The 25394-nt window shown below is 40.3% G+C and overlaps 1 protein-coding gene across 4 annotated transcripts in view; it reads left to right on the top strand.

Annotated features, from left to right (window-relative positions):
- Positions 1 to 25394, top strand: part of PIKFYVE (phosphoinositide kinase, FYVE-type zinc finger containing) — a gene marked incomplete at its 3' end in the record, with an annotated part of 77057 nt that overhangs the window by 35687 nt on the left and 15976 nt on the right. For all 4 annotated transcript variants that reach the window (XR_013960595.1, XM_080668042.1, XM_080668044.1 and 1 more), the window contains 18 exons: positions 930 to 1059; positions 1607 to 1787; positions 3225 to 3299; positions 5445 to 5552; positions 10037 to 10177; positions 10774 to 10900; positions 11207 to 12363; positions 14188 to 14288; positions 16058 to 16129; positions 16760 to 16931; positions 18982 to 19160; positions 20544 to 20657; positions 21046 to 21154; positions 21266 to 21420; positions 22271 to 22361; positions 23336 to 23396; positions 24248 to 24385; positions 25180 to 25300. Coding sequence is in view for 3 of the 4 variants with exons in the window: in XM_080668042.1 (XP_080524168.1) it covers positions 930 to 1059; positions 1607 to 1787; positions 3225 to 3299; positions 5445 to 5552; positions 10037 to 10177; positions 10774 to 10900; positions 11207 to 12363; positions 14188 to 14288; positions 16058 to 16129; positions 16760 to 16931; positions 18982 to 19160; positions 20544 to 20657; positions 21046 to 21154; positions 21266 to 21420; positions 22271 to 22361; positions 23336 to 23396; positions 24248 to 24385; positions 25180 to 25300 (3232 nt within the window). The remainder of the gene's footprint in view (positions 1 to 929; positions 1060 to 1606; positions 1788 to 3224; positions 3300 to 5444; positions 5553 to 10036; positions 10178 to 10773; positions 10901 to 11206; positions 12364 to 14187; positions 14289 to 16057; positions 16130 to 16759; positions 16932 to 18981; positions 19161 to 20543; positions 20658 to 21045; positions 21155 to 21265; positions 21421 to 22270; positions 22362 to 23335; positions 23397 to 24247; positions 24386 to 25179; positions 25301 to 25394) is intronic.

Here is a 25394-nt window from a genome sequence, read left to right on the forward strand (position 1 = left end):
AGGGAAAGGATTAGAGAATTTTTGTAAGCATTTTCCACCTCTTTTTATTTATTTAATCACATTTCAACATTAACTTAGCATATTTTTTGTAAAACATTTCATGTTATCTATTATTTTTTTCATCTGGATCCATTTCTTTTAAAAAATGTAAGGCTTGTACAGCATTTTAGATAAATTGTTAGTTATTCTGTTTCAATATGTCTTTATAGCTAATTTTGGGGTCTGGCTGGTAAAAGTTTTGCTAAAGAGAAAGCCTTTGTCCCCACATTGAAAGAGAAGCACTCTCTGGGATGGTCCAAATAGACTTCCTGCACTGTCCCGTGCTGGTTCAGCCCCCCACACTCACATGCTGTTCTGTCACCATTCAGATTTCTGCTGATTGTAGCTTTCAGTTTGTAGTTTTCTAGGGAAGATTAACCCCCTCCCTTTTTAATGTCCCAAAACAAAAGTACTATAAAAATCTCATTTTATTTGCTTTTCAGAAGCTGTATTTATAATTACTGGCTTGAGAGTCCTACTTGCTTATGTAAATTTCCTTTTCATAGTTCTGTTTCTAATTTTAGCTGTTGCAAATATTGATGATCTAACAGACTTAATTCTTTTATTTATGTATTTGCATATGTCTGCCTTTTTACACCAACAATTTGAATTGCCTAACTTAAAAATTTTTTAAAAAATAAATTATGTATAGAATCTCAGAGGGAAGAAGGCAAGGGAGGGTGGCTGGGTGGGAAGAGATCAACCAAAGAACTTGTATGCATATATGCATAACCCATGGTCACAGACAATAGGGTGGTGAAGGTGTGGGGCAAGGGCAGAGGAGGGCTAGAAAAAGATTTAGAAAAAATAAGAAAATTATGGCAGCCTCTAAATCATAGGTTGATGATATAAAACGTGATAATAAGTATAATTTCTTACTGTACACTTAGAGTCCTTATTTAATCGCCGAGTGGAGGAAAAATCCAAAGAGCTGCCTTTCACGCCTTTGGGCTGGCACCATAACAACCTGGAGCTACTGAGGGAGGAGAATGGAGAGAAACAAGCCATGGAGAGGTTGCTGTAAGCAGTGAGCTTTTTTATTTTAATTTTCTACTTCAATAATCTTCAGTGACTTGATAGGCATATGTGTAGTTCTTTTCCTTTATAAAAACAAAACCAAAATATTTTAATAAAACAAAAATCCTAAACTGTGCTCGTCTGTCCCTTCTGTAATCTATGTGTTAAAATTTTTATCAGATTAAAGGGGTTATCGTAATTGAAGATATTCACAATTTTATTTATGTTTAGATCATTAAGGTGCAGGTATAATGAAAGAATAAAATTGACCAGGAAGACCTTATCTGTGAGCCTTCCTTTATATGCTTACTAGAGGCCCAATGCACGAAATTCGTGTAAGAGTAGGCCTTCCTTCCCCCAGCTGCCTGTACCGGCTTGCCTCTGGCACCCGGGACCAGGCTTCCCTCGCAGCCCTGGCTTCGTCCAGTCTAATTAGCATATTACGCTTTTATTATTATAGATTTCTCTGTAGACTGCCTATTGCATCTTCAGAATTATTGCCTCCGGCAGTATTAACCATGCAAACTTCTTTTTTGTAACATTTTTGTAGTTCAGCTAATCATAACCACATGATGGCACTACTCCAACAACTGCTCCATAGTGAGTCATTGTCACCATCTTGGAGGGACATCATTGTATCGCTGGTCTGCCAGGTCGTTCAGACAGTCCGACCTGATGTGAAGAACCGTGATGATGACATGGATATCCGTCAGTTTGTCCACATAAAAAAAGTGAGCTCTGCTCATGCTTCTCTGATGCTAGAGACTGATGAAGTGGCCTGATGATGGTTTGTCTTTTAATGGTGATCTGAAAGGATCATTGACGGAGAAGTCCACTTGATGACTTCAGTGAGCTGGTTGTGTTCTGATTAAAGAATAATGCATAGATCTCTATATTGCCTACAGAAGGGAAATCACATCCATATTTGACTTTATTGCATCACTTGGCATGCAGTATAATACTATAAGTATGCTAGTACATGCCTCCATTACAATTTGTGGCATGCATCACATATAATATTTTTTTTGAGTTGGTTATAAAGCACATTTGGAAACCAAATTAGCCAGATGACTTGATTATGCAGTTAGACTGATGTATAATGTAAGGTTTAATTACGTATTTCACACACAACTGTGACAAGTTACATGTGCGCTTCCAAGATTTATCAGCTAAGCTGAAATGGAGATCTTTTGAGAAGGTGATCAAAGTGGGTTGTAAGCAAGAACATCTTCCAAAGCTGGCCCTTCTCTGGGTAACATTGTTGTAGTTTTTGAGAGTCTATATCCCGAGGCTTCTTTGTTAAATACTCAAATGCCACCAAGTACCTGTGAGAGAATAGATATGCTCTAGGAATATTTTTACAACAAAGCAGAATGAGTAATACAAAACAAAACAGTCCATCTGAATCCCCCTGAAAAGCATCATGAGTAGTTGGTGAGCATTCCTTACTTTAATCCTCCTGTGTTTACAGAAGCTTTCGATTTTTGGTATCTAATTGGTAGCAAACAGCAGATAATAAAATGCACTCATCAAACCTAAATAAAAGAAATAAAATTAATTCATTAAATAAAAGGGTCATTACCATGAGGGTGCTAGACGAGGAGGGGGAGGTTTTTCTGTCTGCTGTATTTGTTAGCAGTGCACTTACAGGGCATGGAAGCCACTCAGGAAGTGAGAGGTGAATGGGCTAGTGAGCTGGGTGTGGGATGAGTTGGGAACCAAACAAATATAGTTTCTTGCTTTCTTGTTTCCTCTTCTGTGGTGTGTCATCTATGAGAAGGCTTGCTCTCAGATTACTGTCACTGTTCTGAGGAAAAGCAGTGGGTAATTGCTTTATTTAGATGGTAATGGAGTCCTTTATGTATTTATTACCAGTGGTAATAAATGGGAACCAGATGTATAATAGTGGTTTTAATTGCCAGGTTGCACCAATTTGTTCACTCAAATGGGTATTTTAAAGTACCAGATAGTTCTTTGGAGAGTGGGAGGTGTGAAAATAGACAATTGTGTTAGATACCATTAATTTTTGGTTGAAAGGAAGAACTATATCCTGAAACTTTCTGTGATTTTATTATGTAATAGATAAAAAATGGAAATAAATAACAGCATCTATCTGACTGGAATCTAAGGATGTATAATTGAATTTAATTGTTTTCTTGTTTCATCAGATCCCAGGTGGAAAGAAGTTTGATTCTGTGGTTGTCAATGGATTTGTTTGTACCAAGAATATTGCACATAAAAAGGTAATATGATTCTGTTCAACAGTGAAGTTCAGCCTGCTATGACTTGTGCCAAGCTAATAAGTTGCAATACCCTCATCATGGACATAAAGGAGAATGGGCATTGAGGAGCAACTTGGCAGTGTCTGCTAGGGGGGGCAAAATTTGGAGGTTCAGGGCAGGTCCTCCAGAAATGATGATGATTGGGATTTGGAAATGGAGTTCATCAGAAGAAAGAAGGGGAGGGAGGTTTAGGCTTACAGATCAGCACAATGATAGGATACTGGTGTCATTTCTCTCCTGACCCTGCCTCAGTCTCAGGGATGAGGTTTCTCTATCGGACTGGAGTCTTTTCAGAGGACTAGGGCTGAGCTGCAGAGCTGTCACTGGTATTTTGTTATCTTTCTCACCTATCTCACCTTCAGGCCCGAGCCACTTCCTGGCACTACACTGAGGAGTGTGGTGAAATAACTTGGTGTATTAAGGAAACTCAGAGATACCTAGGTGCAAGATGGGAACGGGAGGGGGCTGGAGGAAGCAGGCCAAGGGCTTTGTAGCCCATTAAGTGTCTTATTTTATTCTGAAGGTCACTGATTCTCTAAGTGTAGTGTACATCAGGATCATGGGTGGACCTTGTTAAAAATGTAGATTCCTAAGCCCCTCCCCTAAAGATTCTCACTCAGTAAGTTTAGGGGAGTGGGAGTGTGGGAAATAGGGGGAGGGTGGGCTGCTGTTAAAGTAGGCATTGGTGGGGGGGTTCCCTGGTCATTTGTTGATCCTTATCTTTTGAGAATCCAGTGATGTACAGTAGAGTCCTCAAACCTTGCTGTGCTTCAGAATCACTAAGGAAGCTTACTGAAAATCTCTGTAGCCTGACCCCACCTCTGGGGATACTGATTTGGTTACAGTGAGAACTCAGGCAGATATCTAGCCTGAGGATCTAGATTCTATGGATGAGCTATAGCCCTGTCTTCACTTTTCTAAGCAGAGACTAATTGTTTTTTGTAAGGCATTAAGCCTCCTGAAAATTGTTAGTCATAGTAGATAAATAAAAGTATGCCTGGATTTGATATTTCATAGTAGTGATCCAAAGTCAGTAAGTAGGTCTACATAGTCTTTCTAAAATAGTACATTACCCATTAAAGTAGTCCTTTAAACCAAATTAAATGATCTCTGTTGAACAAAGAGGTAAATTTGTTGCGTTCTTCCCCAGAACTGAAAATTGTATGAGGGTGTGGTAGAAGCATGCCTGAATGACTGTCTTGCCCCACTGCCCATATTTAGCTAGTCTTTACTTTGTAGTTTCTGAAAGAGCCCTGACTGTAGTTCCCTCGCTGGTGAGTCACTGTTTTCAAGACCGTTTGTCAGTTGGGAATCTATACGCTTGGTCAGTCTGAAACTCCACTCCATTGGAGCATTCAGGCTTTCTGCCCGTCTTCAGTTGCATGGTTAAGGTATATTGGTTGAGTTTCTGCTTCTGGGGATGCTTTAAGGTTTTTTTTTATTTTTATATTTTATTGATATTTTACAGAGAGGAAGAGAGAGGGATAGAAAGTTAGAAACATCAATGAGAGAGCAACATTGATCAGCTGCCTCCTGCACACTCCCTACTGGGTATGTGCCCGCAACCAAGGTACATGCCCTTGACCGGAATGGAACCTGGGACCCTTCAGTCCGCAGGCCGATGCTCTAGCCACTGAGCCAAACCTGTTAGGGCTTTAAGGTGTTTTTTAAACTTCTTGTTACTCAATTGGCTTGCCAATATATGATGCTTTGAAATTTATTCTTTTAGAAATATATTCAGGAGACATTTTAACTCATTTCTCCCTCCTTTATACTTCTTGAGTCTTTGCGAAGTTAACTTATAGTCTTCAAGCCCCAGACTTGGTATCTCTTACTGCAGTGTTAGAAATAAGATAATAGTTAAGATTATAGAGGACTAGATTAAAATAGCATTAGTGAAACAAAGCCTAATTTTGTATTGCTTTGAACTGACTTCTTTGCTTTGAAAAATAAAAGAGTACCACAAGAGAACTAAATGAGAGTATTTTAATACAAATATAAGATGAATTAAGAACAGAATAAATTTAAAGTTATGATTAAAGAATGTCTATAAAGTACAAACTTTAAAACTTTAACAGACTGGTGTGTTTTGTTTTTTTTGTGTAGATGAATTCTTGTATTAAAAATCCCAAAATTCTTCTATTGAAGTGTTCCATTGAGTATCTCTACAGAGAAGAAACTAAATTTACTTGCATTGACCCTATTGTGCTGCAGGTAAGAACGTCTGACTGGAACAAGAACCTAGAAGGATATTTGTGCACTGTGATGCCTGTCAACTCTTACAACTCATTCCAGCTGATGAAATTTGACAGGCAAAGAAATTTGATTGCTCTTGTTTTATTTCAAACATTTATTAGAAAAGACATTTTCTTGTATTACACTTTAGAAGGTTACCAAAAACCTGTCTCTTCTTTAAGAGTTCAAAGTGTTAAAGGGAACACATGACTTTCAGGGAATATTTCAGGGAATATGTGAGGGAAAAGAGTGAAAGTCCAGTTTCTGGTTTTCCTTCTCACTTGGTCATTGATTTACTTTAAGGATTTCTCTATCTTACCAGGTTTCCAGTAACACTACCTGGTTTTAATACAGCCTTTGTATTCATACACATGTTCTTAGAACATCAGTTAGTTTTATGTGCGATCAGTAAATGGGCATCATGTCAGATGGAAGTTGTGTTGGTTTCCATGTGGTTTTTCATAAGTAAGGGGGCCCAAACCTGTAGTCAGATTATAACCCTCAGCTCTGTGGCTACGTAGGCAAAACCCTTTTGACTCTGCCTTAGGAAATTAAAAGTGAGCTGCTGCTCAAAGGGCTACCTCCCAGGGAGGCGCACCCCCAGCCCTGGGTGGCTGTTACTCCTCTGCTGCTCAGAGCTCCACTGCCAGCTATGCCGCTGCAGTTGCTTTTATACATTGTGAATTTCCCTTGAGGCAGCCTCCAGCTATGCTGAGCAGCCTGCCTAGGCTGTCCAAGTTCTCTCTCAAGGTACCAATTATTATTTTTGTTAGTGCCCTGCATATGAAGTTGCATAGGTTTTTAAATTTTCTGCTGCAACCCTTTTTATCCCATAAATGGTATTAGTTTTAATTTGTGATTGTTCAAAATGGGATGCTTTCAGAAATGTGTGTATCTTATTATAGCAGAAACACTTATATTTGGTTCCAGAAACAATTAGGAAGAACATTACTTGAAAATTCATAGGTGATAGGCACATTTTTCAGAGACTGGAAGGAACGATCACTTTTGAACTGAATCCATAGACACCACCAGAAGGAACTGCCTTGTGGTGAAAGGCACCAGGGTTATGAAACTTTGAGTCTCTGCTCTGTTGCTTAATGAACTCTGTTACCTGGGCTGTTTCCTGTTTGGAATTTAGCCATGTATCAGTAAAAATGAGAGGCTTTGACCAAATACATACCAGTTTTCTAGCTCTGACTCTGTGGCTTTTCAGTGGAGAACTGAAATAAGGAATAAGGGGAAACACAATTATCATTCATGGTACTTTGAGGCTGGTTTTCTGGATCTCACCAACGGTGTCAGCAAAAGACTTACAGGATTTGATCACGACCACATTGATCGTAATACACATCCTGGTTGCAGAGATGGTGCAATGTGTAAAATTGTGCATCTTGAAATTGATGAACTAGGTAATTGAAATCCACAATATAATTTTCAAAAAAGTTATACTTAAATTTATCTACTTTATTTTAACCCCATTCTTGCAGTCAGGTTAACAGACTAAAGTCTTTACATGCTAGAGAAGCAAGCTCTGAGCAAATATGTACTTAAGCAACATGGCTTGATTTGTATAGCCTAAAGCAGTGGTCGGCAAACTCATTAGTCAACAGAGCCAAATATCAACAGTACAACGAGTGAAATTTCTTTTGAGAGGCAAATTTTTTAAACTTAAACTTCTTCTAACGCCACTTCTTCAAAATAGACTCGCCCAGGCCATGGTATTTTGTGGAAGAGCCACACTCAAGGGGCCAAAGAGCCGCATGTGGCTCGCGAGCCGCAGTTTGCCGACCACGGGCCTAAAGCATCCTGTTCGTAGGTGCTTTAAGACATAGTTTATAATAGCTTTAACTCCTGCCCTATTACAGTTTTTAGTTGAAGTTGATAGAAAATAGCAGCTGATTTGAGTTTTTCCTTTCTCCCTACTCAGTTGTGGAATAACCAAATAATCAAAGAAGCTGAAAAGTAGATAGAAGGAGGAGGATGGGAAACCAAGGACAAGGAGGAAATTGGCCTATATCTTTACACTTTTCACCAGGCCCACCCTGTAGGTCTCTTGCCACTGCTCTCTTCCATGCTCATGACCTACCTCCTGATACTCTCTCATTGTGGACTCGGGCTCAGGCCTCCTTTTTTTTTTTTTTTTTTTTTTTTTAATGGTGTCTAACATACAGTCATTATAGACTTAGAGGCCCGGTGCACAAAATTCATGCACTGTTGCGGGGTTGGGGGGGGGGCGGTCCCTCAGCGCAGCCTGAGCCCTCTCGCAGTCTGGGACCCCTTGGGAGATGTCCGCCTGCCGGTTTTCTTCTGACTAGTTTTAAGATGTTCTCTGCCTTTTTTTTTTTTTTTTGTAGTTTCCCTCTAATGCACCCAGGTATTAATTTTCTTTCTCCTCACAGTCCTCACAGTCTGGGACCCCTCCGGGGATGTCCGACTGCTGGCTTAGGATAGGGCTGAAGCTGGCAGTTGGACATCCCTCTCATAATCCAGGTCCCCTCGCTCCTTACTTGGCTTGCTGCTCCTTAGTGGCAGGCTCTTTACCACTCATCTTGCTGCTCCTTAGCACTGCTGCGGAGGCGGGAGAGTCTCCTGCCCCCACCGCTGCGCTCGCCAGTTGTGAGCCCAGCTTTCTGGCTGAGCGGTGCTCCCCCTGTGGGAGTGCACTGACCACCAGGGGGCAGCTCCTGCGTTGAGCATCTGCCTCTGGTAGTAGGTGTGTATCATAGCAACTGGTTGTTCTGGTCGTTCCACCCTAATGGTTGCTTAGGCTTTTATTATATAGACTAGGGGCCCAGTGCACGAATTTGTGCACCTTGAAAGGAACTGTGGGCCATGAGGCTGCGGTGGGCATAGGGGAGGGGTCTTGGCCCATCCTCCGCGAGCCTGCCTGGCCCCTCCCGCCATGCTCCCGGTCTACTGTCTGCCAGCAGCCCCACCAGTCACTGCCGCTCCCACGCGCTGACAGCTCCAGCCCCACTCACATCCATTGACAGCACGGAGCGATTGGGACCAGCGCCAGCAGTGGGTGTCAGCAGTGGCTGCTGCCCTGATCACCCCTCAGGAGCAGGGGGAGGTGGAGAAGCCCTCAGGGGAGATCAGGGCCTGCAGCCACCCCTCGCACCCGCTGATGACAGAGTGATCTGGACTGGCATCAGGCACCGGCAGTGGGTGCGAGTGGTGGCTCTAGTGCCAGCAGTGGGTGCAATCACTGGGTGGGACCATGGCATGTGGGAGCAAAGAATTTTCAGTAACCACCAGAGGCTCGCCCCTATGTCAGCGACCAGCATCCCGCCTTGGTCTGGCGCCCCCGCTCACCTGCTCCAACATCCTGCTGCAGCTGACACGCACTATGTTCCAAGCTCTGCTGCTTGCTGCTGATGCCCGTGGTGTTCTGCACGTGCCCCCTGGTGGTCAGCGCATGTCATAGTGACTGGTTGTTCGATTGTTCCACCGTTCAGTCTATTTGCATATTAGGGTTTTCTATATATAGATGATTGGAGTTGTAGTGGGAGGAAATGTATATGCCATTCCTGTACCAGAGGGCAGAAACTTGAATAAAGTCACCTTATACTTTATTGGAGCTCCACAAATAAATTAAATTATAGTTTTGTTAAGAATGGGAAATTAGGAAGTAATTTCTATCAGTGAAACAGTGAGGTGAGAAGAAATATAATAGGGCAGGTTCATTGTAGTGACTAGTCTCTTCCATTGTTGGGGGCACTGACCAACCATGAATACAGTCTTGCTCAGCAAACACTTTGGGCAGATGGGGCAGAAGTGACAAACATGCTCACAGGTTGTTATTTCCTGTCTGAGCCTAGAAGTTTTAAGAAACAATTAATGAATTGTATTGTTTTAATTCTGGTATTTATAATATTCATTTGCTTTGAAAATAAGCCTTTGTCATGAAAATTGTATTAAGATTTCATAAAATTGTTTTAATTTTTAACTATAACTGTTCTAGGTAGAGTGTGATCTGTTGAAAGACTGAAATTAGGAAGTAGCTGAGAGTATGTTAGAGAGTTATTTATACAGATACTAAAAAAAATAGATGCTCTGGTTACTTTCAGAATGCAAAAAGGGGGAATATTAAAAACACTAGAAATTGCTTTCATTTTAGGGGTCATGAGATTAGGGTTTTTTGTTTTGTTTTAACCTCTGAGAACTAGCTAATTGGATTCTTGGTTTTTATAGTACATGTTATTAAGAATTAAAAATCTTTCAAAGTAGTACTATTGAGTTCAAGAATGGAATTTCTCCTGAACTCTTTTAAGCATAATCAGCAGTTTGGAAAGATGAATAATATTCTTGGTTGTGTTTGAATGGACTTGCTTATAGACTTATTTATGGATGAAGAAAACTTCAACTAAGATTGATATTAATAGGCAAACCATGCTGATATTTTAATGTGTAGATCTTGAATTGTACCAGGTATAATATTTCTGACTTTTGTTCTTTAGGAAAGGGAATTCTTGAAGAATTATGTTCAGCGAATAGTTGATGTTCGACCCACCCTGGTTCTAGTAGAGAAAACGGTATCTCGGATTGCCCAGGACATGTTACTGGAACATGGCATTACTTTGGTCATTAATGTAAAATCAGTGAGTTTTCTTATTTTTCTGTTATTTAAGTCACAACTTTTGATTGTATTTGCATGTGTGGTAGGGATGCAGGGACTACTGGTTATTTGTTTCTTCGCTGACCATATGCATTGAAAGTAGGGCAGGAGGCACGGCAGCTGTTTCATTATTTCGGACTGGAGCTCTTGGGCTGGGAGAAAGTATGTCTGATTATGTAACACTCATCATTGGTGCCTGCAGTCGCCATTCGTTAAGTGGTATTTGTTGGTCCCTCAGATTGTTTGGGGAATTGTACAAGCAGAAAATGTTGTCTTCCTTGACAGGTTACTCTCTTCAGAATAGAGGCCAGTTCCAGAAGTCCCCGCCCCCAACGCCTGTGCCAGTGAATGATGCTTAAATGCCTTTTGATAATGTTTTCAGTATAAGTATGGTTTATTTTATTGTTTTTCCTAAGCAACTACGTGTAGACTAATCTAGGATCAGAAAGGGTCATATAAGTATTAAAATTAAAGAAATTCATTGTATAGGTTATTTTAAAATTTTTCTATTTTCCAGGTTAAATTTACTAAGAATTTTTTTTCTCTGATTTTGTAATACAATGTTTTTCTGTGTTCTAGCAAGTTTTAGAACGAATCAGCCGGATGACCCAAGGTGATTTAGTGATGTCGATGGACCAGCTGCTTACAAAACCTCACCTGGGCACCTGTCACAAATTTTATATGCAAATATTTCAGTTGCCTAATGGTGAGTGATCCTTTTTTAAAAAATCTTTATTGTTGAAAGCATTACATATGTCCCATTTTTCCCCCCAATTGACCCCTTCTAGCCCGCTGGTGAGTGATCTTTAGCATAGATTCACCTGAGATTGGGGCCTGAGGATATTAGTAACCCCATCAGTACTACAGTGTTCACCTAGCAGGAAACACCTATTAGCATTGGTTAAATGAGGACAGGCAACTGTGACCTTTTTCCTTGTAGATGTTGTGAATTCATTCTGTCCGAACTTCTGGATTTCCACCTACTCTTAACTTTTTGTTTGTTTATTTGTAGAACAAACCAAAACACTGATGTTTTTTGAAGGCTGTGCACAGCATCTGGGCTGCACAATCAAGCTTAGAGGAGGCTCTGATTATGAGTTGGCTCGAGTTAAGGAGATCCTAATATTTATGATCTGTGTAGCTTATCATTCTCAACTCGAAATCTCCTTCCTCATGGATGAATTTGCTATGCCTCCTACATTGACACAAAACCCTTCCTTTCATTCTCTGATTGAGGGACAGGAGGATGAAGGGGCTGCACAAGAGCCATTCAGCGGCAGTCCCCTCCCCCGGGAGCCCGACTTCCCCTCGGAGTTTCTGCCCTGTGATGGCAGCAGTCTGCTAGAGTCCGGGCTTGTGTTTGAGAAGGGCGACCAGGAAAGTAACAGTGTCCCACAGGACGTTGCCCCCATGAAGCACCAGGAGTACGCCGCGGCAGCGTGCCCGGCAGGCGTCCCCTGTGCGCTCTTTCCATCCGTACCTGAATCACTGTTGCTGCTCCATGTGGACGAGCAGCAGGGTGCCCCAGGCACTGAGCAGCCAGAGACTTTGCAGCAAACAGATGAGCTGGAGGATCCCAAAAGCCAGATGAAAGCCTTCAGAGACCCGCTGCAGGATGACACCGGACTCTATGTTACAGAGGAAGTCACCTCTTCGGAAGATAAACTAAAGACCTATTCTTCGGCCTTTAAACAGGAATTGAAAGATGTGATCCTCTGCATCTCCCCAGTCATCACATTCCGGGAGCCCTTCCTTCTCACTGAAAAGGGGATGAGATGCTCTACCCGAGATTATTTTGCAGAGCAGGTTTACTGGTCTCCTCTTCTCAATAAAGAGCTCAAAGAAATGGAGAGCAGGCGGAAGAAGCAGCTGCTCAGGGACCTCTCCGGCCTCCAGGGGATGAACGGCAGCATTCAGGCCAAGTCCATTCAGGTCTTGCCCTCGCATGAGCTCGTGAGCACTAGGATCGCCGAGCATCTGGGTGGCAGCCAGAGTCTGGGCAGAATGCTGGCCGACTATCGGGCCAGAGGAGGCAGGATTCAGAAAAGTTCAGACCCTTTTGCTTATGCAAAGGATGCACCAGGTACTCCAAGTGTCAAATCGGGAAGCAGAACTGAGGGTGATGAAGAGAAAGGCTTGATTCCAAGTGACACAGTGTGGTCATCAAAGGTAAGCAAGCACACTTTGGCTGCTTGTGTAAATTTAGAATGTGCTGAAAACTGTATGGCAGGGTGAAAAAAAAAAAAGAGTGTGACAAATTGCATGCAGATTCATTTATTTCTTTTATGCCTTTTGTGGTGTCAGGTCTGTTGATTTATATGTTGCTTTAAAATGTATGAAGTAGGAGTATAATGCAATGAAGCAATGTTTTGAGGATTTCAAGCTGAGCTCATAATAAACTAGGGAGAGCTGTGAAGGAGGGGGAGTGTGGAGCTGCTTAAAAATGTTGGCAGGAGGACTTGGGTATGGTGTGGGTTGGTAGTGAGCGATGGAAGGTTGTTGTAGGAAATGAATGTGTTTTTAAAAAAATAATACATTTGTTCATTTATAAACATGAAACACCTTACATTATTATTTAATTATGGCAGCACCCTCTATCTTTTCATTTAAAAATTGAGGACAAATTAAGGAAGATCCATTCATGAGCACATTATTGATAATGGTGGCAATAAAACTAATGAACAAATCCATCTCTAGATGAGGAAATGCAGTTGTTTAATAAAATGCATGGAAGTGTCAGATAATAATGCTACACCATGTTTTATTCGTGAGGTTGGCTGAAAGGAAAGTGTTAAGAGCCATGGTTAATGAGGTACAGAAAGTACTTATAATAAACTTTATATAAAACTGGAGGCCCGATGCACGAAATTCATGCAAGAGTAGGCCTTCCTTCCCCCAGCTGCAGGCACCAGCTTCCCTCTGGCACCCGGGACCCGGGCTTCCCTCCGGCTGCCGATAGGCACCCGGGACCCGGACTTCCCTTGCAGCCCCAGCTTCATCTGGAAGGACGTCCGGTCTAATTAGCATATTATACTTTTATTATTATAGATTATGTTTATATACATTTATGTAATGTGTACAAAGATAGGGAGGTCTCTGTTAATTTACATGAGCATGCATATACCTTGGATTCAGGATTCCTATCTTATAACTTGATTCCTATACTAATAAGTAAGCGTTTTGTATAAGGATGCTTACAATTTATTAGACTATATGTACAAGGATATTTTTGCATAATTTCTGAGGCATAATTTATAGTTGTTTGCTATAAAAAGAATGAATTGTATCTTACTTAATGGCCCAGATAGAACCTATGGTATGCTTTCAAGTGTTAAGAGGCAAGTTGTATTTTAATAGATGTAGCATCATCCCATTTTTATAAAAACAATCCCCAGTGTATACTTATGTTGGGGTTTCTGTGTGTATATGTGTGTGAGCTAGTAGCAAGAATGCATGGTCTTTAACCATATGGTCAGATTTGCCCATTTGTGGGGATCAGGTGGCCTCAAAGGAGGAGAGGCTTTATGTATTCCATGGACTTTTCCATCTACCTCTGTATTATCTGAATTCAACAGAGAGTGGGCATTACTTTTGAAATGATCAAAAACAGGTGTAAAGTACAAATAAGTAAATTCCTTGGAATTTAGATATCTAAATGTCTCAAATTGATGTTATATATAGCCATTAGTTCATACTGTTTCATATGTAATTATGTATTTCCAAAACAATTTAATGCAATTTTGTAAAAATAAATAGTACTTAAGATTAAACAAGCTATTTAGACAACCATTTTTATTTTTAACTCGAACTTTTTGGATTATTTTATCACAAAAACTAATGGCTCTTCTTTATATTTAGTTTCTTTTAATTAAATCGTCAGCAGAACCCTACAGATAGGAGGCTTTAGAGTGGAGTGGGATGTGTTAGTTTTAGAAGCGAGCACTGGGCCTGGAGTGTATTATGACTTGTGGGCGCTCATCCTCTCCTCTGCAGGTGGACTGCCTGAACCCCGTCAACCACCAGAGACTGTGCGTGCTCTTCAGCAGCTCCTCCGCCCAGTCCAGCAATGCCCCCAGTGCCTGCGTCAGTCCTTGGTAGGATTCCTGTCCCCCTGCACCACTGCACTTTACCTGAGAACAGAATTCAGTAACTTTAAGTAAAAATTCAGCCCTAGGGTCTGTTTTTAGGAATATGGCATGCTGATGGTCATATATGAGTTAATAGAACTTTTAAAACTTGTGAGTAAAATATGAAATTTCCATTTGTTCATGGCTAGAAGTGAATGAGAGTATTTTAAGTAAAAGTGAACAGAATGCGAGGCTGAAAGAGAAGTTTGTTATTATAAAAGTGAGGAAATTGATACAAAAGCTAGTTTTCAGCATTTTGACAATAATGTAATTTAGGCAGATTGTCCTTTAGGCATTATTTTTACAAAAACAGTCAGTCTTTGCCTTGAATTTTATTCCAAAACTTAATTCTAAGTAGATTGATAGAAACATGTTTTATAATGTTACACACACACACATATCCTATCCTATATAATAAAAGCCTAATATGCTAAGTGTCCGGTCGACCGGTCGGCTGTTCAACCAATCAAAGTGTAATATGCTAATATGCTAAGGCTGCTCAACCGCTCGCTATGACTTGCACTGACCACCAGGGGGCAGACAGTTGACCAGTTGCTATGACGTTCACTGACCACCAGGGGGCAGACATTCCGACAAGTAGGTTAGCTTGCTGCTGGGGTCCCACCGATCGGGACTGAGCGAGGCAGGCCGGACACACCCTGGAGCCCTCCCATGGTCCCTCCCCTGCTGGCCAACCTCCCATGTCTCTCCCTGGCCCTGATCGTGCACCAGTGGGGTCCCTTGGCTTGGCCTGTGCCCTCTTGCAACCCGGGACCTCTCAGGGGATGTCGGAGAGCTGGTTTCGGCCTGATCCCGCAGGGAGCACTGCTCAGCCAGAAGCCAGGCTCACGGCTGACAAGTGCAATGGCGGTGGCAGGAGCCTCTCCCGCCTTTGCAGCAGTCGGACATCCCCTGAGGGCTCCTGGACTGCAAAGGGCACAGTCCGGGCTGAGAGACCCCCCCCCCCCCGCCCGCCAGTGCAGGCATTTCGTGCACCGGGCCTCTAGTATATTTACATTTATATATAAATGATTTGTTTGAAATGATAGTCCCAAAGCCTAGTTATTACATAATTATCTTTAGTTTTAAAAGTACTGTGGAACATAACTGCTTGTTTTTGGAGCACTGTTTCCATGACAAAGTGTGTCTCATATTTTCACTTTGGACGTCTGCCAGTGAGACCAGGGATTCTTCTAGTATCAGCAGGTGACGGGCTGAGGGAGCCCAGGGAAATTTCTCTCCAGGTGTCTGGACTGACTCCTTAGGTCAAGACTTGAATGAGATGGGGGCTTCAACACTGGTCAGCTAAACTCTTGTTTGTGGGCATTTATAAGTTAGAATTAAAGTGATGAATTGGCTCTCCTGGAAGAATTTGAGCTGCGGTTCACCAAGCTCAGTAAGGTGTGCACTAGAGAGCAGGAGACAGGAGTCCCATTTTGTGTTGACAGGGCTTAAGGCTTTGTAAAAGAGATGTGTACTCATTTAATATTATAATCATCCTGATTAAATAGTTTCCTAAGATACTAATGGACTGGGCGTGGATAAGATGCTGAAGTGTAGCTAGTCCAAACTCGTTTTATCAGCTGAAGCAAAACCTGTTCTGTAACAAGAGAATATTACCTGCATTAGTACTGTATCATAAGCACATCTAGTAGACAGTCAGTCTTTGTCTCATGAAATCTTTGCTGTGTGGTAAGTCTCATGAAACATTACTAAGAAGTGATCTCTTCCTTTAGGATTGTAACAATGGAGTTTTATGGAAAAAATGATCTTACATTAGGAATATTTTTAGAGAGATACTGTTTCAGGTAAGAATATATTTTCTCTTTATGTCCCACTTGTGCTTTTTTGATGCCCGGAATTTCAACCTAAAACATAAACATGAGTTTATTGTTGTGTGGCCTTCACTTTCATGCCACACGCAAAGAAGTAGTCTATTTCATACACTATCTGGGGTGTCTTATCCAGTTCATTCCTCAAATCTTTGCCCATCTAATTATCCTGCCAACCCTACGGCTTTTATTTTATTTTAGGATTTGTGTTTTTACAGTGATTCCAGTGAGAAGCAAAAGCATAGGATCGCAGGTTTAAGCCTTAGTGCTATCACCTGCATCACCTGCTATTTATATTTCAAAGAGCAAGTAATTTGATCTTTACCAGCCCCCTTTATAGGGAATAACAAGCTCCAGAAATGGAAGGAGTTTTAGAAATGCTCAGCAAATAAAAGGTGCTTACCAAGTGGATTGTAGCTGAAGGCAGGATGTTCGGCTATTGGCCCCAAGCAGCGCTTTTAAGTGGAGCCCCGCAGACCGTCCACCAGTCATTCTTACTCTAGAGAGGACGCTGCACTTTCTCGACAGTGGATTAGACTGTATTTGTTCATTACACATTGCTTTTCAGTTTTATGGTTAACGTGAGGACTTTCTTTTTTCTCAAAGGCCTTCTTACCAGTGTCCTAGCATGTTCTGTGATACCCCCATGGTGCATCACATCCGGCGCTTTGTGCATGGCCAAGGCTGTGTGCAGATCATCCTGAAGGAGTTGGATTCTCCAGTACCTGGATATCAACATACAATTCTCACGTATTCCTGGTGCAGGATCTGCAAACAGGTAAATGTACCCTGTGGCTATATTTCATAGGATATTTATTTCTTTATTGTATAGTTCTTTTTTGTGAGGGAAGGTTGTCTATTATTTTGAATGTGTTGTTTGTCATTGGGCTCATATTTATTTACCTTCTAGTGCTGTATGTTCCATTTCATGTTTGTTTCTTGAGGATTTTATTTTAGAATTCATCGGTCATTATGAAAAATATAGGTACCTTGTCTAGTAAAATATATGGAGATTATGTCTTGACAGTTCTCAGTTATGTTTTTTTTATTCATTCAGCAAACACTTATTTGGCACTGTCTATGTTCCCAATTCTATGCTAGGCCCTAGGAATGAAAAAGAGCAATGTACAAGGACTCCTTGTTCTTAGGGGAGGAGACAGACTGGTAACTGTTTGTATGCTGGGATGTTTGTATTGAGCTTATAGCCACATTTCTACTACAGATGAGGCCATGTTTAAATTCATCTCTACTGACTTTCAATGTACATTCTTAAGAAAAGAACAACATGTCTTTTTCCTTCGGGGGGTGTGTGTGTGTATTTTATAACTCCAGAGGAAGTATTTGGTGTCAGTATTGGTTTTAATATATACTTTTAATCCAAATTGTTTGCATGTGCCAAATTTAACTTCATTGGTATCTCTATTGGCTTATTTTGGAGTGTGCTTTGGAAGGCACATGTGGGAATTCCAGGTAAATTGACAGTGTGATCTACACTGATGTCAGTGGTTGAGGAGGGCAGAATTGGTTAGTTCCTTCCGCAGTAGCAAGCAAACAGCCATGATATCATTCCTTGCAATATTCAGTCTTAACTTTAAAAATATTTTTTAAAAATTAATTTCAGAGAGGAAGGGAGAGGGAGAGAGAGATAGAAACATCAGTGATGAGAGAGAATCACTGATCAGCTGCCTCCCGCATGCCCCCTACTGGGGATCGAGCCCACAACCCCGGCAATTGCTCTGACGGGGAATTGAACTATGACCTCCTGGTTCATAGGTCCAAGTGCAATCACTGAGCCACACCAGCCGGCCACAGTCTTACTTAAAAATGGGCAAAAGGCATGACAAAGCAACTTAATACAAATGGCCAGTAGTTTGTGAAAATAAATTTTGTGTATTAGTAGTCAAAGAAGTGTAAGCAAAAACCAGTGAAGTGTGTTCCTATTTTTGTTCTTAAGAAATCACATTTCAAAGGTTTGTAATTCTTGGGATTGGTAAGAGAGTGGGGAATTGGTACTCGGATCCTGTTCGAAGTTGTGTAAACTAGTAGTCCTGTTTTGGAAAACAGTCTGGCAAAATTGTGGCAAAGAACATGGAAAATGTCCATGTTCTTTGAACTACCAATTACTACGTTCATATATATATATATATATATATATTGATTTCAGAGAGGAGAGTGGGACAGAGAGAAAGAAACATCAATGATGAGAGAGAATCATTGATTGGTTGCCTCCTGCACTCCCCCTGCTGGGGATCAAGCCCAAAACCCAGGCATGTGCCCTTGACTGGAATCGAACCTGGGACCCTTCAGTCTGCAGGCTGATGCTCTATCCACTGAGCCAAACCAGCTAGGGCCCAATTACTACTTTCTTTCATTTATTCCAAAGAGATAATTATGGATATGTATAAGTATTTATATACAAGGAAGTTTATTAGAGCCTCATCAAAATAAAGAACAACTTGTAAATGACTTAAATGCCCATCATTAAGGATTGGTTAATATATCCATATAATGGGATATTCTGCAGCCATTAAAAATCAAGCTGTAAAAGAGTATTTGATGTGGGAATATATTTATGATCCATTGCTAAGTAAAAAAAAATAAAAGATTATGAAACTACAGGAAATAATTTTTATATTGATATTGGTGGTTGGGTTACTGGTGATGCTGCTCTTCCCAGTCATCCCTAACTCCACCCACCTTTTAACACTTCTTTTTCCAGGTTTCTGTAGTCAGAATATGCTAGATTTGTATTAAGAAAATACATATGTTTAAAAAAGAGATATTCTTAATATGTGATTAGATAACAAATGATTTATGCTAAATTTCAGGTAACACCAGTTGTTGCTCTTTCCAATGAGTCCTGGTCCATGTCATTTGCAAAATACCTTGAGCTTAGGTTTTACGGGCACCAGTACACTCGTAGAGCCAATGCTGAGCCATGCGGTCACTCCATCCACCATGATTATCACCAGTATTTCTCCTATAACCAGATGGTGGCATCTTTCAGGTAAGAAGTCAGAGCAACCTTCTACGCACTCACCTGTTCCCTGGAAGGCTTTGTGACATTTCCACTAGTGCTAGATTGGATTAATTGGTGGCATGTGTTCCCCCACCTTCGCAAATGCAGAGGGTCACACTCTTGTGCTAAGCTGCAAGTGCTGTTGTTCTGTTTACTCCTTAACCTAAGACAGTGGTCGGCAAACTGTGGCTCTTTGACCCCCTGAATGTGGCTTTTCCACAAAATACCACGTGCGGGCGCGCACGTACAGTGCGATTGAAACTTCATGGCCCATGAGCAGAAGTTGGTTTTCGGCTCTCAAAAGGAATTTCAATCGTTGTACTGTTGATATTTGGCTCTGTTGACTAATGAGTTTGCCGACCACGGCCCTAAGAGATAGGTATTATTACCCTCACTTGTATTAGCTTACTTATAAAGCTAGCACACGGTGGAGTCATGATATGAACTAGTCAGAATGATCAGCTCAGGCCACACCCTCTAATGGGTGTCTGTTTCACCCTGAGTGAAAACCAGCGTCCATTATGGACCTGTAAGCTCCTACATGCGCTGGCTGCCCAGTACCTCTCTGTTCTGACCTCCTACTGCTCTCCCCTGCTCACCTTGCTGTAGCCGCACCTGCCTGGGAGCCTTGCACTTGCTCTTCTCTCTTTGTACCTCCTGCTCCCTAGCTATCTGCCTGCTTTCCCTTTCTCCTGCATGTCTTAGTTCAGATTTCATCTGCCCTGACCCCTTGCCTTTGGCATTTCCTGCTTTATTTTTTCCATAGCACTTACCATCTGATGTATACATATTTTTAAATATTTATTTGTCTCATTTACTACTCAAATCTAAATCCTGAGGGCTGGAATTTTGGCCCTTATTTAGTGCTTTATCTTCAGCACCTAAAACAACACTTGACACATAGTAGGAAATATTTGTAATTGGACCTTATTTCCTTTTTTAAGCAAGTCCTTCTGGCCATGAACCTAGGGCCTAGGTGGGATATAGCGTTTACTAGGTGGAAAGACTCCTGAAGAATTCTCAGAAGCCAGGAAGGTGGTGAATACCTGTGTCTGAGCCACCTGTAGGAAGGATGTCTCCTCCCAGTCATTTTGTTTTTTAAAGCACAGGAGGGTGGCCTCTGGGGAATAAAAGATGGTGTCACGGTGCAGTGAAAAAAACAAACAAAACCAAATGCTTCCAGAATTGGGGAGAATATTTATAATGGCTGAAAATGGTCTTCAATATTTTTATGATTGTTTTAAAACACCATTTTATTGACACTTTGTTATCACTTATGCCTCATAGGATTTGACCATCATGATATGCCTTTAATCAAAATATTAACGTGTTATTCACTTTTCTACTATTACTTGTGTTTTCTTCTCTCAGTTATTCTCCCATTAGGCTTCTTGAAGTGTGCGTTCCACTCCCCAAAGTATTCATTAAACGCCAGGCCCCATTAAAAGTGTCCCTTCTTCAGGATTTGAAGGACTTTTTTCAAAAGTAAGTTTTAGTTTCTTTGATCTTCTTTTTTGTTCAGAACTGCCTATAATCTACAGATATTTTAAAGATTTAGTTTATTCATTTAGCTTTCTTTGTAAACAAATAATGGCATTTTTCTAATTGTATGTTAAATATGCTTGGTATAAAAACTTAAAATGTAGACAATATATAAAAGTATTTAAAAAGAAGACAAGCCCTTTTAGACATAACAACTGTTAAAATTTTGATATACATCTTTTCAGGTCTTTTTTGTTCTGCAAAATGGTATATGATTCTTACTTAGATAAAACATGAAAAGTTTTGTGTGTGACATCTTTTTTCTATTTTTGTGAGATTAGAAAATTTGATTCCACTTTTCTAAAGTGTTTACCATTCTTTCTATTGTTAGAGTTTCACAGGTATATCTTGCCATCGATGAAAGACTTGCATCTTTGAAAACTGACACATTTAGCAAAACAAGAGAGGAAAAAATGGAAGATATATTTGCACAGAAGGAGGTAAATTCATTTCTTGGACAGAAACCCAGAAGTTAACTATTAACCCACTGGAAGATGCGTTTGGGGGTGTGTTTCAGATGGCTGGGCTGGCATTGTTTCTGTTTCTCGTAGATGGAAGAAGGCGAGTTCAAGAACTGGATTGAGAAGGTGCAGGCGAGGCTCATGTCTTCTTCTGTGGATGCCCCTCAGCAGCTGCAGTCGGTCTTTGAGTCCCTCATTGCCAAGAAGCAGAGCCTCTGTGAGGTGCTCCAGGCCTGGAATAGCAGGTGGGACTGGGCATCCAGTGCGTCTTCACTGTTATTGCAAAACGGGCTCTGCCATGATGTCTTCAATTTAAGTGTCTTTGTTAATTATGGATGTTGTATTTTACTCTCAGTTTGTTGAAGCTTTTATTTTCTGTCACCACTATTACCCCCACATTTTTTCATGTTTTAAAAAATATATATGCTAATCTTTAGGTAGTTTGTGAAAATTAAAAAAGAAAACAAAAATGAGAGCAGCCTTTAATGTTGTTTCAAATACTTATAGTGTGTGGGCTTATTGAATCTCATCTGAATCATTGTATATCGTATTCCTGTATTGAAATATTTATTTTGGGAAATATTTCCCTTTAGTATTTATTTATATGTCCAGTTAGATGATTATAACATTCATTTATTGAGCACTTGGGTTATGCTAGGCACTAAATAAACACTAGATGGACATTCACTCTTTATTTGGTCTTGTGAGTCCGACAATGTATATACCATTTCCATTTTACAGAGGAGCAAACTATGGCTCTCAGAGACTAAAGGATGTGCTCAAGTTATATAGGTGCTAATTGTCAGATGTATTGGTCTCTAAAGCCTATGTTTTTAATACATGTTATGCTGTCTCTTATAATAATCTGCCTTTCCTTTATATCTATAGTCAAATCAGTAACAGCTTTTGATTAGTTGACTAGAAATAAAACAGAAACTTCGTCTTAGTTATGTACAATCTTAAAACTCTTGCAGTCGAGACAGGAAAATCTAATTATTGTGTTTTTGAAGCTGTAAGGAGAAAATTTGTAAACGTTATTGAGGATATCAGAAACAAAACCATTTTCTTTGTTTTCTTCTTTTCCTTTAACTGTAGGTTGCAAGATCTTTTCCAGCAGGAAAAGGGTAGAAAGCGGCCTTCAGTTCCTCCAAGTCCTGGAAGACTGAGACAGGGGGAAGAAAGCAAGGTAAGAAAGTGTCTTTAGGAGCACACTTTCCCTTTCCACCGAAGACTGCATCTCCCTGGTTGAGCTGAAACACCGAACATGTCTCACAGACAGAGCAGAGCAGAGCTGTCTGGCTGGAGAGGGCCTGGCCCCAGGGCTGCCTCGCCCCAGCGCTGTTTACAGCCATGCTGTTTTCGGCTGTGCTGGATCACAGTTAGGCTGTGTTGCACTGAAAAAAGTTTCCTTCTTCACCGAACCCCAAATCAGGGATTCCTTCTGGCATTGAATTGGTGCCAACAACCATTAGTTGACAGAATGAACATGAAGCTTTTAAAGAATGAGCTATGGAAGAGGAAGGATGACGTCGAAGCTGGAGAGAAACAAAGGGTTATGGGCAGATTTTGTTTTATGATACACATAATAGCATATTTACATGCAGTGGAGAAGGTGAGAACACAGAGGGAGAGAAGATATTCCATGAGCAAAGAAAGACTCAGATGAGGCGGACAGAGGGAACTGCTGACCTAAAATAGGTTGGAAGAAAAGAAGGAGTGCAGATGTGGGTAAATATGCAAGTGAGAAGGGAAAAGTTTCTAGTCAGACAGAAGACAAGGGCGATATTCATCTCTGGCTTCTGCATTTAACCTGTTGAGCTATTAAGCTAGATATTCAAGTATTTGTGAAAGTGAAAAACAATGCCTCTATTACCAGTTTTTTGCAAAGAGCTATTTTTAATTAAAATATGTTATTTATGTTAATAAATAATGGGTTTGTTATTTTTAAATGAATTAATAAATGCATATCCTAAAACTTTCAGTTTTAATTTCTAATAAGGTAAAATTAGAAGATATAACTTACATAAAAGCTGAGTGTCTTAATAATTCTTAAGAGTTGAAGGGGTCATGAGACCAGAAAGTTTAAGATTCACTTGGTTAAACGTTTTTAAAATGTGATTTTAGTGTTCCCTTAAGAACAAAGTGTTTTCTTCTCTACAGATAAGTACGGTGGATGCGCCTCCACGGAATGTTTCTCCAGGGCTTCCGAATGGAGAAAAAGGTTGGTTCATGAGCCTAGTGATCACCTGCCATTAGATTTAAAGACATTATTATTATTAGTCTAGTGGTTGTTTTTTACTGCTAATTTTGATAATTACTTTGATTTAATTGTTCATAGATTTTTTTCCTTACTTTAGAGCATTTGTAGCTTTTATCAGTTTAAGATTATTATAAAGTATATTTCAAGGAGAGAAATTAGGAGATCAAAATAAACATTAAATAGAGAAAGCTGCTGTTAGGGGAAGAACAAGGAGGAAAAAGGAGACTGAATGTCTGCTTTGCTAGTTCCAAAGTCAGCCCCCAGGTTTCAGTGCAGAAGTCTTACAAAGTTTAATTAGGTTTTTATGTTACTAAAATTTTTTCTAGATTTTAGCTGTCTTTCACAATATTCATTGAATAACTTGGTGACATCTTAGCAAATGTGTAGGTTCTTACTTAGACCATCTTTGTAGAACAAGAGCTCAGCTTATTTGGTTCTTGGCATTTTTTCTATTATAATTAAGTGAATTTCCCCCCCCCGAGAATGTGGCATATAATTTTTTCCAATTGTCATAATTTCATTCCCTATTAAATTGAACTAATAAACATAACTTTGCATTATTGTCTATTGCAGAGAATATTGGTAGGAGTCTGACTTGGTTAAGATCTGATCATAGTCAAGTCATGTAGCCTGTCTGAATTTTTGTTCCCATATCTAAAGTATGCACAAAAATGGCCTAAATAATTTTTAGGAAGCTAAAATACTTTGGTTTCTGAAGTAAAACTGTGGGTTGGCTTTTGAAAAGCATTGCTGTCAGGTAGAAATGGACTTCATGTTTTTACATGACTCATCTAAGCTCTGCTTTTCTGTAGAGGACCGCTTCCTGAGCACCCTGTCCAGTCAGAGCTCCACCAGCTCCGCCCTCCTGCAGCTGCCTACTCCCCCCGACGCGCTGCCTGAGCCGGTCGGGGGAGGGCCGCCGGAACTGGACTCAGCCAGCGTTTCCGAAGGTACAGCTCCAGTCACTTTCCCTGCGCTTCATCCCAAAGAGAAAAGCACTCTGAATGCTTTGACACAATGCTCTCTTATCCCTTAGAATTTACGCATTTTATACTATTGAATGTGCTCTTTTAGATACAGCTTTTTACCAAGTCACCTCTTCAGTTCTCTATTTGATGTGTAAATATCTCAGTAACAAAATATTATTCAGCTTTATCTACCTTCTGGGGATATTACTTTTTTAAGTCCCATAAAGCACGTGATTGTTGCCTTGTAAGAAAATAAGAAAAATTGCAGCCATTTCTCCAACAACGAATAGGTGTTTCACTAATAGCAGATTTATGCATTGCTTCTCTCTTTCCTTGCTTTCTATTTAAGCAGTAACTACTTACTTGTAGTGCATACTTTAAAAAATAATTTTTTAGTTGCAATTAAACTCATGTGTAATAGCCACAGTGCACAGAATTGAGTTGAAGTGGCAACGTGAAGAGCTGAGTTCATGCTCAGGCAGTAATTCCATCGTGACTGCTGCCTGGCCTCTGCCATCGCTTGTAGGTGGATCTCAATTTCAGAAATGTTAAAGTGTAAAAAAGTGAACCCCTTGGAGTCAGTGCTATGTATGTTTCATTGTTGCTTTCTGATTCATTCTATAATAATTGTTATTCCAGATCAGAAATTTACACCATAATTGGTAATTATCGTGTGCATATGTCTGAGTTCCAAAAAGGAAATGAAATTGATGCTTTATACTTTTTTTAAAACTCTTTTAAATATTAACATATAAGTAAAATATTTTTCATCCTAGACGTGTTTGATGGACATTTGCTGGGATCCACAGACAGCCAGGTGAAGGAAAAATCAACCATGAAAGCGATCTTTGCAAATTTGCTTCCAGGAAACAGCTATAACCCCATTCCGTTTCCTTTGTGAGTATTATAAAGGCCAGTGGCTGTTGAGTGTTTTTTTTTTACTTCATTAAAAATATCTACCTAGATTTACTCTCTTTATATTTAAATGTGC

This window comes from Plecotus auritus (assembly GCF_963455305.1).
Source record: "Plecotus auritus genome assembly, chromosome: 5".
NCBI classification, from domain to species: domain Eukaryota; kingdom Metazoa; phylum Chordata; class Mammalia; order Chiroptera; family Vespertilionidae; genus Plecotus; species Plecotus auritus.